The sequence below is a fragment of the Acyrthosiphon pisum genome, chromosome A1, assembly GCF_005508785.2.
Source record: "Acyrthosiphon pisum isolate AL4f chromosome A1, pea_aphid_22Mar2018_4r6ur, whole genome shotgun sequence".
In the NCBI taxonomy this organism is placed as follows: domain Eukaryota; kingdom Metazoa; phylum Arthropoda; class Insecta; order Hemiptera; family Aphididae; genus Acyrthosiphon; species Acyrthosiphon pisum.
The window spans coordinates 38186015-38205901 of record NC_042494.1 but is presented as its reverse complement, the minus strand read 5'-3'; the positions used below and the strand labels follow the sequence as shown (position 1 = coordinate 38205901).

Sequence of the window (19887 nt, the reverse complement as noted above, 5' to 3'; positions counted from 1 at the left end):
CATTTTTACCAAACAAATAAAATTTTATTGATATTTATAGAAAAAAATATTAAAAAAAATTGAAAAATGACAATGTCCGTAAGCAGCTCAAAAAGAGTCAAGTTATTTTCAAATTTTTATCGTGTATATAAAATTCTAATATAAACATTCAGTGAAATTTTCAAGTATCTACAGTCATTCGTTTTTTAATTACAATAAAATAAGAAAATCATTACGTAAGAAATCGAGTGAATATCAAATGTTGTAAAAATATGAATTTCAAACGCTCATAAAAATTTAATTTGAGTTTCTTATAGACATTTTTTTTTTTGATAAAGGTAGATTAACCTATAAGGAATCTTGTATTTCATTTTAAAATCTTAGTTCTAAAAAGAAAAATTTTTACGAATTATTAACTCAAAATAATAAATGATTTTTACATATTTTGTCAATTTTTGAACTTTAAATGCTAATAAAAAAAAACTGTGACTAAGGATTTTTAATATTTTTCAAATCTCATTGTAACAATATAGTAGGAGCCTTGTATTAAATTTTCAAGTATTTTTACTCAACAAATAAAATTTTATTGACATTCATAGAAAAACTAATTAAATTGGAAACTGAAATTGTCCGTAAACAGCTCAAAACAAATCAAAATATTTTGAAAATTTTATCATGTATAGAAAATGGAAATATAAACAACCAGTGAAAATTTCATGTATCTACAGTCATTCGTTTTAAAGTTACACCATAAACCAAAATCAATTTTCTCGAAAACAGATTTTGCCTAAAAATTCCCGTTTTTCCTTAATTTTTCTTTTGTTTTTCACGGCGCTTTTGAAATCTATTGGAAAAATTTTACTTTTGACCCCCCAAAGTACCAACTAGATTCACTTTCCTATCAGAAAAGGTATTGTTGAAGAAAATCCAAGCACTTTTACTAAAGCTACACTTACTTACACTTCCTAAAAGGTGATGACAGACACAAAAAAAAAAATTAAAAAATAAAAAAAATAAATAAAAAAAAAACACACATCATTGTAAAATTAATACATTCATCGTTCCACTCAGAATCTAAAAAACTTTACTATCACATATAAATAATAAAATATATAATAATATGATCACGGTCTTAATTTAAAATCAACAAAGTTAAATACATTAAAGGTCTTATAGAACGTATATATTATATACATTATTATGAATAATAATAATATAATATTATAGCCTATAGGTAGCCTATAAAGCATAGATAATTCCAAAACGTATTTTTTATGTAGCAGTAGCATCGAAGGGTATACCACTATTGCTCGAATAAAACTTAATTCTATAGAAATAAACGTGAAAACAACAACCGGTAGTGAATCACTACAGATACTAATTATTAATTATGTTTAAAACCACTAACAGGTTTTTTTTTTAAATACACACAGACCTGTATAGGTACGTATTAGTGTATTAGTCATTAGGTATATTATTAATATATGAAATACGTACCTATATATTATAATGAAATAACTTCATTTTTTTATGATTATTAACAACAATTATATTTTTAATCTTTTTCTACAAAACATTATTTTAAAAATTTCCAAAAAAAAAGACCATGGAAGGGAATTTGACCCCCACATCCCTCTCTTATATACGCCCCTGATAGGTACAGTATATTATTATGTTTCTCACTTTCGTGTGTTCAATTAGACTATATTTATATAAATCTAATAATGACCGCTATACATTGAAAATAATACATTATTATTATTATATACATATGACAAACATTTTAAACAACGAACCGACAATATTAACCCATAATAAAAAAAAAATAATATACAATATACCTAATAATAACATCAATAGGTATTGTAATAACGAATTTAAAAACGCACTTATAAATGCCGTTTCGTATACATAACGATCATCTAATATTATATTAACATATTATAATACATACCTATAGGTATAATTTTCTTTATAATATTATCAGGATGCTGGATGTTGTAGATATTATTTTATATTATAAAATAATTTGTGTTCACAAATGTTGAACAATACCTTATAACATATTATTATTATTATTACAATATTATATAATATAATAAAAAAATAAATTCAAATGGAACAACATAATATAATATGTACATACGTATAATAATTAATAATTTTCATGGGAAGAAATTAACACAGGTATATTATTGTTATTGTTGTTACCGAATCGCGTCTAAACTATATAATATAGGTAGGTACGATCAATATAATAAATAATAATATAGGTAGGTATTGTAGTATTACCATAGATATTGGTACAATTTAACGATTATAATATTATACAAGGTTAAATTAATGTAACATATTAAAATTTATACTATACTATATACAAACTAAAATATTGTCGGTACAGATGCACAGTAGGTATAGTACTATTAAAGTGGTCGTTATATTATTACAACGTGTCCTGCAACGAGCCACCCAATGAAACTACGATCACAACTACTATTTTTCAACAATCCGTGGAAGCAATAAGTTCATTTTGAGTTTCCGCGTTACAGTTAGAATCGTTGACTAAATATTATACATTATATTATATTATTATAATGAAATATATTGGTACATGTTTTAAGAGCGACTTTAATAAATTATACATAATAACAAAAATCGTTTGAGCGCTTAATTTTTTCTTTCAAACCATCATTATAGGTATTAATATGCATTATAATTAGAATACACGAGTTGGTTATAGGTACTATAGCAGGCACAAAATATTTAGTAAGTATAACATAAATAATCTACTTAAAACGAACAAAAAATTATTTTTCTTAATGGAAGACAATATTATGTTTTATTCGTATACTTGTGTTTTATATACAAATACAAATACAAATATATTATTTTACACATGCAGCAGCTGTATTATAATATTATAATATGCCGAAATATAATAATACTCTTAGACTCAAACATGTTTTCGCTTAACCGATAATCTGCAGTATGGTAGTACTTAATATGTCTTATAAAAGTATACCCTAACGGCAGTAAACCACTTGACATCCAGCGCGATACCCCTAACGGCCCCTTCACACTATCCCACGTATTATTATTATTTTTTGAATAAAATACACCATGAACCCTAGTTATTTTTTAAAAATAATTATTCTGGGCGTGAAGTTTATAAAAATCGGAATAAAAAAAACGTGTGTGGAGAGATTTTTGTAGGGTGATTGACCATTGATGATAGTCGATAGATATCATAGATACCAATTCCGTGTAGGTATTAACAATACGATATGTCGATATCAATAATATTTTATGAAAATCTAGAGGTGTGGGATGGATGTTAGGGGAAAACCTTACATTTTTGTAATATGTAAATATAGATAATAATATATAAATATATTAATGAATAATAGGCCACCGGCAACTATATTTTTTTGTAATTGAAATATTATTAGAATATCATTTATTGTACCTATAGCCATTCAGGTATGTCCTGTTAGCTATTGTGTTCCTTTATCATAATTTATATAAGTATCTGTATAGTATATTAATTATAAATAATTAACTACAAGTAAGTATACAAAATGAGAGAGAATAAGTTGAGATAGTTCGGTCTTGTTAACAGAGAGAGATGACTCAAAGGTAGTGGATAAACATAATAAAGAATAACGCGAACATTTTGAGTGTGATTTAAGGAGGAATAGGTGATAAAGCTCTAAGGTGGTGTAGGACAAGGGTGGCCTACCCCATATAGTTGTGGGAGAAGGGTGAAGAAGTTACAGAATAGCGGTTAGCGCTGTACTTATAATATATACTCGTAATAATGCATATTTAGTAAATTTTTAACGTGTAATTGTTGAGCGACGGACGATCCAATGTGATTATTGTAGGTATAGTTATATTATTTGGTGCAGTGTACTCAGATTTTTGAAAACAACACGTTGTTTCTTTAGTTATTTAATCGATCTCATCTTCGGAAGGGTCGAATTATATAATAATTATTATACCTAAATAAAGTAATATAGTATGTCACATCCGAAGGATTGACGACGTTCCTATAATCAAACTCGGCGTTCTTATGAAATAACGAAATAATAATCGTATAATGCGTTGTAATTAATGTGCCTATAAATTATAATACATACATCTTAATAGCATCCAGCAAACTGTTTTAATGTAATATCACAATATCATGAACTCAAAATTAAGTTATAATTCAACTACATCTACTCGCAGTATACCTATAGTATTATGTATAATATTATGACGTATAAGCATACATATATTGTATAACGTATATTCTATTATATATATTTTGTATGTGTGAAGTTTGTAGGTATTATATGGGTATCCGGGGCAGCTGATATACTGTCTGTTCACTTTGGAGCGTTGGGCACAAATTTTTGGTCAATGCGTTTTTTGTGAGTGAAATTTGACTTATTGACCATTTGTCTCTATGATATTGGAGTTTGCATAAGGCATAACGTATTATATTTAAAAGTCAATGAGTTTTGCGGACCACACAGACAATTAATGTACATTGTGAAAATCATATTTTTGCCATGTTTTATTTTTCAAATAAAACGTTAATGATTACATATATTATAGATAATTCTATAATATATTTACGAAGGCTATCAGTAATTTTACATCACATGTTATTTCTGTTTTTTTTGATTTATTAAAATAGTTAATATTGAATGTATTCCTGTAATAGCTTTATTGAAAAATTGTTCGTAAGTTGAGATATTTTTTAATATGCATGTAACCCCAAGTTAAACACTGCTAAATACCAACGAAAATAATAAAAAAAACAAATAGGTATGTAGGTAATAGAATTAATAATATGCACATATTTCATCACAAGCTCTCCTCGTGTGAATATTATAAATACTTATGCACCTGCCATGAATATGACAAATTATTTTTATTTTTATAAACACGTTTCGATACTTGGAATTGAAAAAAAAAAATTCGTATATTATAAGTATATTTCACTCACATGTACCTATATTATAATTTATTACATGTAAATAAATTAATTACAGCTGTAGTGCATCGAGTTATTTTTTTCAGCGAATTATTTAATATTATAATTTGTATTTTTTTAAACGCATTACAATGGTTGTTCTTACTAGTTACTACAGTTTACCGTATTTTTCCAACTAAACTATAATCTATTATTTTATTCGCTTCTTACACGAAAGTATTATTACATTGAAACTGTAGGGATATTATTTGTAACTAAAATGAAATGAATATCTATATGTTTGGTCATTAGCTCGTGTAAAATTTAAGTTATATTTAAATGGTCGTGATTGTTCTATCGGCTAAACCTATCCGGATAAACTTTCTTCGATAAGAGTTCAAGCGTTTTAAGGAAGGTCGCAAGTCATCGGATGCATCATTCGTGGAAAGAGTAGTGATTGAAGATTAACGGGCATAGACTGTTTGGAGAGAATCTCTACTCAAAATGTGATCTGTTTGGGCGAACAGTTATATACCGATTGGGCGAGTGTTTATTTCACAAAAAATACAGATTGGGCGAATAACTATGAATAGGTTCATAGGTAAATTAATTTATATATTGAAATATTGTATAGTAATGTACATTGTCAGTTGAAAAATAAAGCCAAAAATACATACTCTTAACTTGAAAAGATATTGGTATAGTAAAATTGTAATATACAGTCAACATTAATAAACATTTTGCAATTAATAAAACAAAATCATATATGATAAACATATTAAATATAGTTAATAATGAACCCTATATTTAAAAAAATTCGCATCAAAGTCACCAGGTTTTTATCTCACGCAGGTAAAATAATTTCACTTGCCCAAATAGTATAAATAGATAGTCACCCAAACAAACTATTAATTTTTTGGTTAAAATTATTATCTTCGCCCAAACGATCACCGTTTATATTAACAGTGTGTCTAAGCCGGACAGTCTTTTATAAGAACATTTAAAAATATTTGCGTAACATGATACATCGCAAAACGTCCTGAAAAACTGCAAACAGTGTGGACAATAATTTAGAGGTAATAATAATATGTAACCTACATATTTTCGTATATTTATAAAAAAAATAAAATGCTTGAACTTTTGAACGGATACAGTAACGGGTATTATGTTCTGAGTAGGATCAATTAAAACGGTTCATAATGATGTATAAATATTTATGTAATAGGCTTAAGTGCAGCGTTTAATTAATACATGTAATTTAAAAATGTATTATTTAAACGTCTTAATAATGGAAAGTGCCCATTGTACGTATATAGTAAGTTGCTTAAATGTTCAGCTTTCCCAGCTAGCCATATACATTTATAATATGATGGCCATACAACATGAATGTAGTTGGTCCTGAGTATTCTATAGGTACGACATATTACAATATAATACAACACAAGTATAATAATGATCAAGCTCGGATTAAGTCTTATAGAGGGCCTGTAGAGGCCGATAGTCGGCTATGATTTTAACTGGATGAAAATATATCTAAAAATCCTGTCCTATCACAAGCAATAAGATTTAAAAATTGGAGTTACTTCACATAACTTTATAATTATCAAATATTACGGTCACTGAATACAAACCAAAAGACAACAACTTTAAACAAACGAATACATTATATAAATGTATAAATTGTTTATTAATTATATACAATATTATGTAAATATCGCCATATATAATAATTATATAGTACATGCACCCCAAAAATGAAAAAAACATTTTTGTTTAAATTTAATATATCAATCAAATTATATTATTGTTTTTGTACTAAGAAATTAGAAAAGAATAAACAATCATTTGATATAACAGTTTCAGGCTGATTTCAAAATTAGTTTCTTACGTCCGTGGCTTGGATCATATTTTTATAATTATAGTATTATACTGACTTGTATATGATCTAAGATCCGTGGCGGAAGCGTGCCTCTCTCCAGACTATCACTTAATCCGGCTTGATAACGATATTAAATAATAAATATTATAGTTTATATTTACGCTGCAGCAATGGCGCTTGTTGACTGTATGCCTGTATGTACATTGTACATTGTATACTAGCCTTAAGTAAGTGTGTGTGTGGAGATATATAATAATATATATTATAATGAAAGGGTTTTTATTTTGGAAAACGTCGTTGGTTTAAAACAATTCGCGGGCGAAAAATAAAAAAATATTGTTTAAAATAATTAATCGATTATTGTCTTAGATCAGGAATAGTTGAGTGTCGAGGACACCAACCGGATAAGCGTCGTACAACAGTTGTATCCTCATTAGTGGAGTCGTCACCACCGAGATACGACCGGTGACCGGAACAGCGTGACCACGACGACGGCGGCCAGCACTAGCAACCAACGTGCCGGACATTCTGAACCGGAACCCTTGCCGGATCCGTGCCTTTGTTTGTTGTCATGATGCCGGACGCCGCCACCTCCACTACCTCCATTACCACTTTCACCTCCATGAGCAGTCTGTGGAGGTTTTTTTGTGGATTCTGATGGATGCCTCTGTTGTTCCTGTTGTCGTTGTTGGTCATCCAACGATTGGTCGTCACCGTCAGCTGTCGGTTCGCCCTCTACAGGCACCAAATTTTCCTCGTCTGCACCACCCGACTCTCCGTCACCCTCTTCTTCTGGTTCCGGTGGAGGTGCTTCCGAAGTGGTTGGAGCGCTTGGCAAATGAAGTTCTGAAAAAAAAAACAACAAAACGGCACTGCGTTATAAAACGTATGTTACATAATATAATCGCGCATGGTATAGTTAAAAGGTATTTAAAACATTCAGTTTGAATTATTATTAAAATCTTAATTTATTACAAATTTATAGTATTAATAAAATATAATAAAAATATTGGTTTAGTTTTATAATATAATAATATTATTATAAATTATAATAGTACGTGTTATTGTTTTTCATTAAATACTTGCATGGTCTTAAATATTTTTAGGTTGAACCAGGTTTTGATATTTCCTAGATTTTCATTGTTTTAAAACCTATTATTAACAATTTTACTGAACTATATAATAAATCTTCGGTATTATAACGCAAAAGTAACATACCTACTGATTATAGTGGCCTAGTGGCGTCAATGATAATAAATTCTATAAAATAAATATGTATAATAATTATAGTAGAAACAGAAAATTTGGTTAAAACTAGTGGGAAAAATAGCAAGTCTTGCTTTCAACTAACTGCTTCAAATTTGGCGTGTGATTCGGCACGCTATATATTCGTGCACGGTATATTTTATACGCAGATTCTCAATTTTTGATTTACGAAGTTCACTACTTACTAACTGGAAATTTTTCGGCAAATGATTTATGAAAAGTTTCATAATGACGTTTAATATATTGAAAACTTTAAAAACAGCTACTGTCTGGTGGAAAATCAAATAAACTGGCAAGGCTCCTGAGCTTACATATATATTTTATTATCGGTTTTTACTTTTTTTTCTTGTCGGCGGGCCGTACCCGGCATCCTGGTAGATATTTGGTTACCGCTGCAGTAGAATATTATACGATAGATGCTGCAGTTATCACACGTAATATTAAATTAAACTTTGTTACATAAACGTATACTGCAACTAGAGGATAATATTTTACAGAGATAACTGCTGTCTTGCGAGTATAGGAAACGAGGACGGTGACTCCATAGTCCATATATTGTATAATGTATTTACTATTTATGACTTTGAAAACTTGGTAAGACAAAAGAGAAACGTAAAAACAAAATAAAGTTGTTAAGAGGGTACACCAGTATAGTTTTTTTTCTACATTTTATGAAGACGCATGTATTATACTTACCTCTCATTCATTGATAATATTGTGATTACATTGCTTACATTAAGCTATTATAACTCATAACCTTATTACTACTAGACAAGTAATGCTTGTATGGAAAGCGTAACAACATATAGGGTGTTTTTGATTACTCGATTACTCAATATTATTGTAGTGTGAAGTAGTAGGGTAATATATTTAGATATATATAGATTATCGTATTTTGTCATCAAGACAGGGTACATCACTGCAAGATCAACATCCACGCCACACTCATCTGTAAGTTGTTATACACAGTTCTTGTCTAGTAGTATAAGGTCTACATTATACTACTATTACTATTATGTTAAGTATAACGTTATTTGAATTATAATTAAATATTTTTATTTTTAAGAAAGTTAATATTATAATAAGAATGATAATTTATTATGAATAACCAAAAAATTAAATCGGTTCTAATAACTTCCTAAGTGCTCTCTTAAAGTCTTAACATCAAGTATCAACATCGTTAAGGGGTCACATAAATGATAAATATCTTTCTGAATGAAATTACTAAGGATTGTTTGAACCTAAATGGCTAAATGGATAATCTAAGAACGAAAAAATCGATTTAAAATCCTTCATAACTCTATTTATTTTTATTTTTTAAAAATTGAATGCTATTTAATTAAAGTAGGAGAGTTTTAGAACAATAGCCAATTACTATAATATATTATTGAAAACTACTTTGTACTTTGATATTTTTAAATATGTAGATATGAATAAAACTTATGAGAAACATTATATTCAATTTCCGCAAGCTTTTTGGCCAAGCAAATTCTTTTTTATCGATATTTCCAAAAAAATAAAATAAAAATATCGTAAATGTTTATGAATAGTTAAAAAAAAAGTCAAAGTATTTTGAAAATTATACTAAATTTATAAAAATGCTATTATAAACAAAAATAAATTCAAGTACCTATCTAAGGGATTTTTTCAATTACAACAAAATAACAAAACCAATTTTGTGGACATTTTTGTTTTGTTATTCCCAATTATCAAAAAGAGTACTGAAAAATTTTATTTTTTACCTGACAGTACACATTCACTTTCCTCCTAGAACTGATATTAAAGTTGAAAATTGATGCATTTTTTCTACTATATATCGTGTAAGTGTACATTATAGGTTCAATAGATACTTACATAATAGAAAAAACACACATTATTAAATGTTAAATCAATACTTTCATTGCTCCACTCAGAATCAAATAGTTGTAACTTGTAATTCAATAAAATTATTACCTATAAAGTATTATCTATGGTTAAATTATAATTTAGCAACAGGCTTCATAGTTCATATGGAGCTTTATTATCATAATAGTATAATACATGCTAATTATAACTATTGTAGTATTATTTAGTGATTTAATATCATATTTTACCATTATGTTATGTATATTTTAAAAGTTACATAGGTAATAATATTATATTAATATCGTATTTTACTTAATACATGGTTTGATTTCCGTTAAATGTTATCTACTTTCCATTCGTTATAATATTGTAAACAATTTTTAATATATTTACTAATTTTCGTAATTTTACTATTAATATTTTTATACATGATCGAATCATGTTGTTTATTCATTTTTAACTTCAATACTTTTAGAGATGAATAATAATATGATATATAATTGAATAAGTACACAAAAAACGAAAAAATTCGTATAGACGCGTCAAAATTGAAGTTGGTATTAAAATTATAGGTATTGCTGTTTGGTATCAATGATTTTATGTGGTTAGAGAACACATTACTTATATGCTGTACGATAAGATACGTAGAAGGTAAAAGTTTGACTTTTCAACACACCTTGAAGTCTTATGGATCCTTCGGCTTTACCCAAAGCGTTTTTGGCTATACACAAATAGCCACCAAAGTCCTTGGGTTCAAGACTCGTTATGGTTAGGTCCATTTGCAATGAATATTCGTTTATTGGAGTCTCCGACATTTTATACTTGGTGTTGGGCATGAGATCGCCTCCTGGGGACAAAATTAAATACAGTCAATAATGAAAATGATTAGGTAACGTTTCAATAAAAATATATAGGTAGGTTAATAATACATATGACAAAAATAAAAACTTGTTAGTTTTTTTTAATTATCATTGGAAATGATTTAATCAATTTGTATGCATATGAAATATATATTTGTTGTTAATTCGATTACAAAACATTGGATAATATACAAAAGTACAAATAATTTATACATCCAGAACAAAGATTTAAATATATTTTAAATGGAAAAATCCACTGTTTAGCAAATCTCGAATAGTGATATAGTCAAAAAATCATCTTAATTTATACTAATTATTACGATAATAATCTATTCAAACTATTAAAAAATATAATAATGGTTAGTATAATTTATTTTTGTGGCTAGTTAAACAATTTTCTTGGTTGAATCTCACACAGTTTGACACAGAATATTTTCTATGCATATAATAATATATCATATAGTTCAATGAATAAACTGTACGTACCTATATAGTCACTATATATACTTCCTGTCTATTTGAAATAACGATAATTTCAGAAATTAAACTTTGCGTTTAACAAAATTACGTTTCTCTCAAAGTTTTACATTATGTATTTTATGTTTCTATTTAATGAGTAGGCTATAAAAGGAACGAATATGGTCGTGGGATATAACATGGAGAAGTGGTTGGAATTTATTACGGTATGAGACTTTTGAGAGAGAAAGGAGTTGAAATTATTTGGAGTAGGTACACGTAATATAGGAGAGCAGAAGATGAGTAATGGCTTTGAAGTCACTATGAACTGTGATGTAGAGAGCAGGCTATGTTAGATATAACACTTGTATTTTAAATTTTAATATTATTATAGGTCAAAATTTCGAGAAAACATTTTAACAACGGTTTATTTTTAAAACTTTACTTCTGATAATTTTTCATTGCAAAAGGTAACAGAAAATGCGATACCCGATGTTACGCCAATGTCGGTTATTACCTACGTCTTATTAGTGATCGTTTAAAGCGATAACATTTATGACAAGGATTCTCTATAACTCCTATGGTATAACATGATAATATTATACTCATCTAGTGAACTAGTTTATAACCAACAATAATGAAGAAATATAAAAACATTGTTTTCCATCATAATTTATTCAGTGTGTGCTTTAAAATGTTTTTGAATGTTTTAATCGTATTTAAAATATAAGATAAAAATAGTTTTTCTTAGTGTCTCATTAAATACAAATAAATTAAACCGAAAATAATAAATAATTTAAGATTTTTTTTCCCTTTTGGACATTCTATATTTTTTTTCGGTTTTAAATTTTGGTTTTTTTTTTTTTTATTTTTTTATTTATTTTTTGACATTTACGAGCTTATAATCATACAATAATTATATTGTATTATTGAAGTCTTCTATGAATTTGGTTCTTAGAAGATACATTAAATTAATAAAAGATGGAAATTTAAAACTGTAGTCTGCAGACCCTTATATATTGTTAAAGGTTCACTCACTAGGTAATTTCTCACTCCATACATAGTACTATATTTTACTTACACTTTAATCAGGTCCTATCGGTATTATACGTCATAAGAGTTAGTAGATACCGAATTCGAGGTTATGAACTTTTGAAGAGCGTGTTTAAGCGTATTTTTATTATTGAATAAATTAATAACTAAGATAATATTATATCCTATATTTCCTACCTATATATTATATTGTATTATGCGTAAATATTAATATAATTTTTTTGACCTATGCTCAAATATTTTTGAATTTAATTATCACAATATTTTAAACATTAATAGGTTTAGGTTTTGGTCAAAATGTTAAAATGGGTTCGCTCGCTCACTGACACTCATGGAAAAAAATCCAAAATAACGACTTTGATAATATGCAAAAGTCAATAGCTCAAGCTTTAGCGGTTACGATTTCTATTAAGATTCCACGATCGCGTTATTGAATACAAGTTATTTTGAATAGAATTCTAGTGATGAGAGTATCTGTCAGTATCAGATTCTCTCCATTATTGAGTACATTTTTTTTATGTGCCTTGAAACGTCTATTAAATTAAAAATGTTATTTATTTTACAGAATATATTCTACTCGTGATCCTTCGGTGACATTCGTTGGGGAGCGGATGTAAAATAAAGCAAGAAATACTACAAATTCGAGTGATTGATATTTTCGTGCTAGGTATATTATGCAAAAATGAGGAAGAGCTATTTTTAAATATTTTATTTGTTTTTGTTGTGATGCAAAAATTATTTACTGTTTAAATTATTATTTACAGTAGTGAATATAAAAAATTTAACGATCCATATAATAACTCGCGTAATGGATTTAATAAAATCGACGACGATTAATAAATAAAAGTTTTTCAAGACAATATAAAATATTCTAGGTAGGACAGAAAAATATTGAAAATTCTACGTGATTTCTAGTATAATTCAGTGATGGAGAAACAGATATATATATATATATAGAGAGAGAGAAAGAGAGTGTGAGTAAGAGATAGAAGTTGATGTGGTAAACCAAAAATTAATGTTTTTATGATGAATACAATTTTTACTTTATACTATATAGCCTATAGAGTATTGGAAGTATCACTCGATTAAAAACGAAAATATTATTTTAAAACTAACATTTTGCAAGTATATATGGTCTGCATAAATATTCGATTAATACTGTATAGGAAATCGTGTTAATAATAGTTCTAAGCAATTATATTTTGCCATTTTCCTTAAACTTTCTTCGAATACCAATATCAATGTCAAAGGAAAATCGTTTTATGCCAAAATACTGCGAGTAAGTAAACTGCAGCAGTTATAAATTTATATATATTACGGAGAAAACGATCGAAAACGGTGCTATTATAAAGGGTGAGCTAAGGGAAGGGTGTGCCTGGTGTGTTAGGGGTGGACGAGGAGAGAACCGTAAACGAGCGAATGCATATAAGGTGTGGGTTTTGCGTAAAAATTTTCCATGTCGTTATCGTATTCGGAAAGGTCTTGGTGAGGCGGAGGGAAAGGTAGTAGGAGGCACCGGAAGAGAGGACGACTGCACCGGAAACGCAGATTTTATGATCCTAAAGACGGTGAAAACATAACATGTGTCGCCAAAGCTCACACCCTTCGTACCGCACCGCAATCCGCGTTGGTTCTATATATATTCAAAGATTTCTTCGACTCGCCGCCACCAACGCCCCTTTCAAATGTGTATACCTATTCCTCGAGAGTGTGCGTGCGTGTAAATAGTATAGTTTTCACCGCCTTTACAATCAGAATAAAAACATTAAAGCGATATTTTTTCCGGCTGGTCTTGCCACCCCACCCATCGCGGGACATAAATGTCCACATATTGTGTGCGAGACGACGGCTACACACAAATCCCGCGCAGCAGTTAAGGTGGATAAAAAAAAAAAAACAAACACAAATACGTATAGGTAGTAATACGACGTGTATATATAATATTATATATAGATCATATAATATCGAGCAGTATAGAAATATCGAGAAAATAAATCGTAAAAAAAACGACTAGAAAAGGATAGTTTTATCGACGACGACCGTATATATAGCTGAGCGATCAGAGGATTTGACCGCCTGCCGCCGCCGCTGGACCGATGTGGTTTACGTACATAATGTTATTTATTTCTTGCTGCCGCAAAGGCTTACTCGAGGATTTCACCGATTGCCGTCGTTTTTCAGACCGATAGTTTAACCCGGTGAAAAAGTCCGAAATTCATTAAAACTAATTTATATAATGTAAATACCTATACATTATGCACACTTAATGGATATGAGGAAACGTGCATAATTCAAATGTTTGAAAACGGAAAGTAAATAATAGCGATTTTAAATCATCGCATGGCCTCCGATATAATATAGATGTAGCACAGAACGGTTGTTTGCCATTGTTCCTTTTAAGTGGCATGTGCATTATTTTTAAAGTTGACACGCCATAAAAAAATCTTTCTTAAAAATACATTTTGTTTCTACAACGAATCACGAATGTAGGATGTATTCTTTATAGAATAAACATACTCGGTCTTGTGGTCTTAGAACCTAATGTTCAGAATTTATTTTTTTAACATATTGGCAGCTGACATCGAAGGGTATCACAAGAGCCATGTTGACTACAAGAAGAAAACTGGTATGAAGTACGAAATATCTATAGTAGTAAATCAAGTGTAAGTAGGTGATTGATTTTGATAATGAATTATGTTCCTAGTAAATCACTGTAGAAACATTTTATTATTTCCAGTCGCATTAAAAAGATAGATATTATAAGTATCTAATCAACATTCTATACTGCACAAATTAACCATTTAAAACGAGAGTGGCGTAAAATGCGTGAGATTTAAAATAATAATATTTGTGAATAAGTACGTAAATATATGTGCCTTTGTAACTTTCGATTACACTGTTCATCATATTATTCTTTCAGTCATCGCGGAACTAATGATATAACTAAAAAATATTAGGAAATTCAATTTCAGCTCAGTTTGACTTCGCTCAATTTATTTCTATGCATGTTATTATTGGAATAACTTATATGGCCTCATTGTTCGAAATTAGATTCTGCTCATATGACGTAAGTATTACACGTGGAACTTAACCACACTTTTGAAAGTCAGCGGTAAGCTCCTACTGTTTCTAATCAGAAATCCCGAGGCGATAAATATAATAATAACACATGGAACACATTTCAGTCTAATTATTATCATTTTGGCCGCGCGACACCCTTTATACACCGTTATCGCGCACAGCGTGAAATATTGAACGGTTAGTTGGCGTGCGGTCCGCGGTTGAAAAGTATTAAGGTTCATAAACCACGCGTCACATATTATAATGTGATCATATAATACAATCTCCTATTATGACGGAAACCATTTTCACTTTGTATAATATATACAAAGGCTACACAATACAGAGGTTAGAAAAAATTTTAAACTTTTGAGTTTAAGTTTATTTTTTGGAAAAAAGTACAGATTACTGCAGTGCTCTCATAACTTCACTATATTGAATAACAATATATTGCTTTTCACACACTCATCGTTACAAATATTATATCCCCCTCTACCACACACATACGCACAAATACAGTCCTCATGGAAATGTTTAGAAAAAACCAAAGTGCATTAACAATATTGTACCTACCTTCTACACTCGTGATAATAATATTATACATGCGTAAATGTGTCGTGTGTGTTTAAGGTGCAATGTACTCTTATAAACAGTAGTTTTACAGTCATTATTACTTCTGGCACTTCAGATATTGTATAGTAATTTAATCAAAAGAAACGCGAAATCAATAAATGCTCGACCCTTCTTAGTTTTTTTTTTCTTAATTATTCGTAAAGAAATTTTCTTAAGGACTTAGTTTTTATAATGGCAGGCACTATTCCTCTTCTGTTATTATCAAGAAAATATTTCGAATTTCCTGTACACATTATCATCGTCCAGCGTTTTCAATATATAATAAATATTTATAATATAGACATTAGACATTGTACTAAGTGCATTCGGCGGGACACGCTTTAAACATTATTTTTAAACAATTGAGAGCAAACAAAAGAAATCAAAGACGAAATAATATTGAAGATCAGACGACAACGTTTTAATACACAAAATAAAAAGTACTTGTATAATACGTACAAAATTATTATGTTTTATACTTAAATATAATTGTCGTTTCTCTGTGGAATATTATATAAACCATCGAATGAATCTTTCAAACGAACAAGACAATTCGTAGCTTTCGGTGGTAGACAAATAGTAGCTACTACGCATAACTGCTAAGGGTGTTCTCCGTGTACATTTTCACCGAAAACTACTCCGAAAATGCTTGAGTTCTAGGTGAGGGGGAAGTTGTCTGCTTAGAGCGGGTTTACGTGTAGGGTGGTTGGCTAGTGACCGTTAAAATATTATAAATCAAATAGCAGCCCAGCCGTGGCAGCAGGTTGCAGCAAGTCACTGATCTCAATTAAACAACGGTGGATCTTAATTTGTATTGTACCTCGGACGATGGACAATAAATACAATTTTGTGCGTAGGTATAGGTAAACGGTCAAGTGTGTTAGTGAATTAATACACACACAATATTGTGTATGCATTTGGAGGTAAACAAATGAGTTTGCAATACGGCGCGGCGGCAAGATTACAAGAATGTTTAGTTGAACATAACATTATGTTGTTATTTTTGTATAATAATTATTTAACATACATTGTTGAAAATGAATTGCCTTCAAGTGATTATCGGTATAACATTTTAAAAAGTTAGGCAAGTATTCCCAACACAATATTGTCACTTAAACTACATTAAAAATATAATATAATATATAATATATTATATATTAATAATATATATAATAATATATATTATATATTATAATACAGGCGTCACCCAATAGGTTATGAGATATAATGATGCATTCTGTACGGTATTGAGTATTTGGGTCTTGTCTGTGCGGTTGTGTATTTTCCAGTACAATATGACAAATGATGACATATTGACATATGATTATAAAGTAAAAAACAGTGTTATTTTATTTATTTATTGCATGACTTGAGACTAGTTTTAAAACCATTGTTGAATTATGGTTAAAATTGATTTAAATATAAAAATAACTGAAAGTGTTAATCAGTATTAAAAATTTAAATCTGTTCAAAATGCTGGGGTAAAAAAAAAAGCGTGAAGCCATAAAATGGACTAAAAAGTTAAACCGATGTTTTAAATCCGACAAATTATTTAAACTGGAAAACAAAAGCTGGAACTATTTTTTTTTATCATTTCCATGCCTCGATCAGTGTTAATTGTTATAAATTGTTATTGGCCTACATGCAGTAGGTAGTCAAAATGGAAATGGAAATTGATATCGAGATAATAAGAATAATTGTCTATAATCTACGCACATAACACGGACACCTACATACTGTATAACAAAATTACCGGCCACATAATATTAATGTAACCCAAAACACTAAGTCATTTAGATTTGTTTATTCGTAAATTATTGACTTACCGTCTATTTTTGCCCAGCTGTGCATTGCTTTCGGCGAGGTTTCCACATAACACTGAATGTGCACGTTGCTCCCGGTCGGCGCGGCCACTAGTTGATTGGTCACCTTGATCATCGGATGAACTGAAACATAAATCGATATCTCCTCAACGACAAGGTCGTCGCGGTAATACGGGAAACGGGAATCGTGCGATTATTGGCTACCGTGATAATAATAATAATAACGGTATATACCACAGTAACGGCACTAAAATATATAGACTTTTAGTAGGTATGCACGCATCATGTATATGGCCGAGGCGGCAGTAAATCCGTTGTTATTGCTGTTATTACCAAATTAAATCTCCCCCTAATGGACCGTATCGTGCAACCGTGGGACGCGGCAGACGTGCACAGTGCACACAACCACGCAAGTATACACACGTATACACGTGCAAAAACCAGTATTAATACCCATAATGGATTTTCAGAGTCCCGTTGCCTGCAAGTGTTTCCTTTTTCCCGGAGTGTTGTGCGGTGGTTTATGTGTGTGTGCGTGCGTGCGTGCGTGCGGGTACAATATGTTGGCGAGGTCCACGAATCTTTCGTTTTCGACGCAAAACTTACAGTGTATCTGAACGTTGAATTCCTTGCTGACCGTTGGCGGTACGTTGTTCTTGGCTATGCACAGGTACTTGCCCATGTCGGTCCTGTGCACGTTGCTAAGCTCCAGCGTGTCACCCTTAACAGTGGCTGACTCTAAAAAATACGAATATAATTTTAGTTATGGTAATTGTTGTTAGTTCTAACTTTTCGCTACACAGTATTACATGTCATCATGTGGCTATAATTATGAGAGCTTGAAAGGTGATACATCTAAAAATGTTTTACGCAATTTAAAAGCCGTAATAAATGCCAGAACAAATAATAATTAACTGTCGAATTAATATTATAGATTAAATGTGTACGTTAAATAATAATTAATAAAATGCAAACAAATTAATATTAGAATAATAATATTTTTATATAAAAAAGTTTATTAATAAGTATAAAACTTATTTTTCATGTGCGTATTAATATTTGTGTAGTTTTCTCAAACGAATAAAAAAAGAATAGTTTCAATATTTTATTAAAATTATTTTAATTTTTTTATGCTTATGTCGCTATGTCCGGGAGTAGGCCCGAAGGCCTAGTTCGGGCGCCTATCTGGCAGAATTTCGAATTGGCCACCCGCAGGTTTCTGTGATGCCCGACTGGGGGATGATGCGACGGTCTCACCGTATAACAGTTGTCAACCCTGCAAAGAGCGATTCCACCCGTGGCCACTCCGTCCCTATTATTTTAATTGTAAAATTTGATGTAAATCATAAACGAAAAACAAGTTGTGATCAATATGGTTATTATTATTTTATAATTTCTATATTGATTTGAATGGTACTGAAAATCACATTTTTAGTTGGTAGAACATCGTTTAAGGCGTTCTATAAAAAAAAAAAATGAAAATGAAAGTCATTATAACTTTATGCTAATATTTTTAAAGTTGGAATATTAGTTTCTATTACGAGTTTAAACAGTGTTGTGGCGGAGATGGGTAAAGGAGTATTATATTATATTATATATAGGTATACTAAAGAAATTATACAGTCGGCGGCCGAATTGTGCGCAGGGGTTTAGCAACACTACACCTATACGGCAGGTGTATAGATAGTCAAGTGAACTTTGTGGGGGTGACAAACCGCGGTGTCGCCTGACTGCCACCGAAGAAAATTGACTGTGTTTCTTAACTTGGACAGAGTATAGTAACCAGGTGACTGTATACAAGGACACGGAGGTCAGAAAGATACTTGATAATATAATATAATCGATAAATATTTCATTTGATAGATCGGTTACGTCCTTTACGGGCTTTGCGTATATTATAATACTGTAGACGACCATTTAAATAATTTTTAAGTAGGACTCGTGTTTTTATTAGTTTACAACTGCAATAAATATCTACAAGAATAATGCGTTATACACATAACTATTTATTGTATCTATGTAAATACTAAATATTATGTAATAAAGCAGTATATGATTTTTTTCTTACAATATATTTTTAAATAACTGTGT

At 29.8% G+C, this 19887-nt stretch overlaps 1 protein-coding gene across 2 annotated transcripts in view; it reads right to left on the bottom strand.

The window, feature by feature from the left end:
- Nucleotides 1–2840: 2840 nt before the first annotated feature.
- LOC100166902 (lachesin-like) overlaps nucleotides 2841–19887 on the bottom strand; it is a 168858-nt gene continuing 151811 nt past the window's right edge. For both annotated transcript variants that reach the window (XM_029487009.1, XM_029487010.1), the window contains 4 exons: nucleotides 18403–18534; nucleotides 17800–17919; nucleotides 10609–10779; nucleotides 2841–7667 (listed from right to left, as the gene is read on the bottom strand). In XM_029487009.1, the coding sequence (XP_029342869.1) occupies nucleotides 7267–7667; nucleotides 10609–10779; nucleotides 17800–17919; nucleotides 18403–18534 (824 nt within the window). In that variant the 3' untranslated portion in view covers nucleotides 2841–7266. The remainder of the gene's footprint in view (nucleotides 7668–10608; nucleotides 10780–17799; nucleotides 17920–18402; nucleotides 18535–19887) is intronic.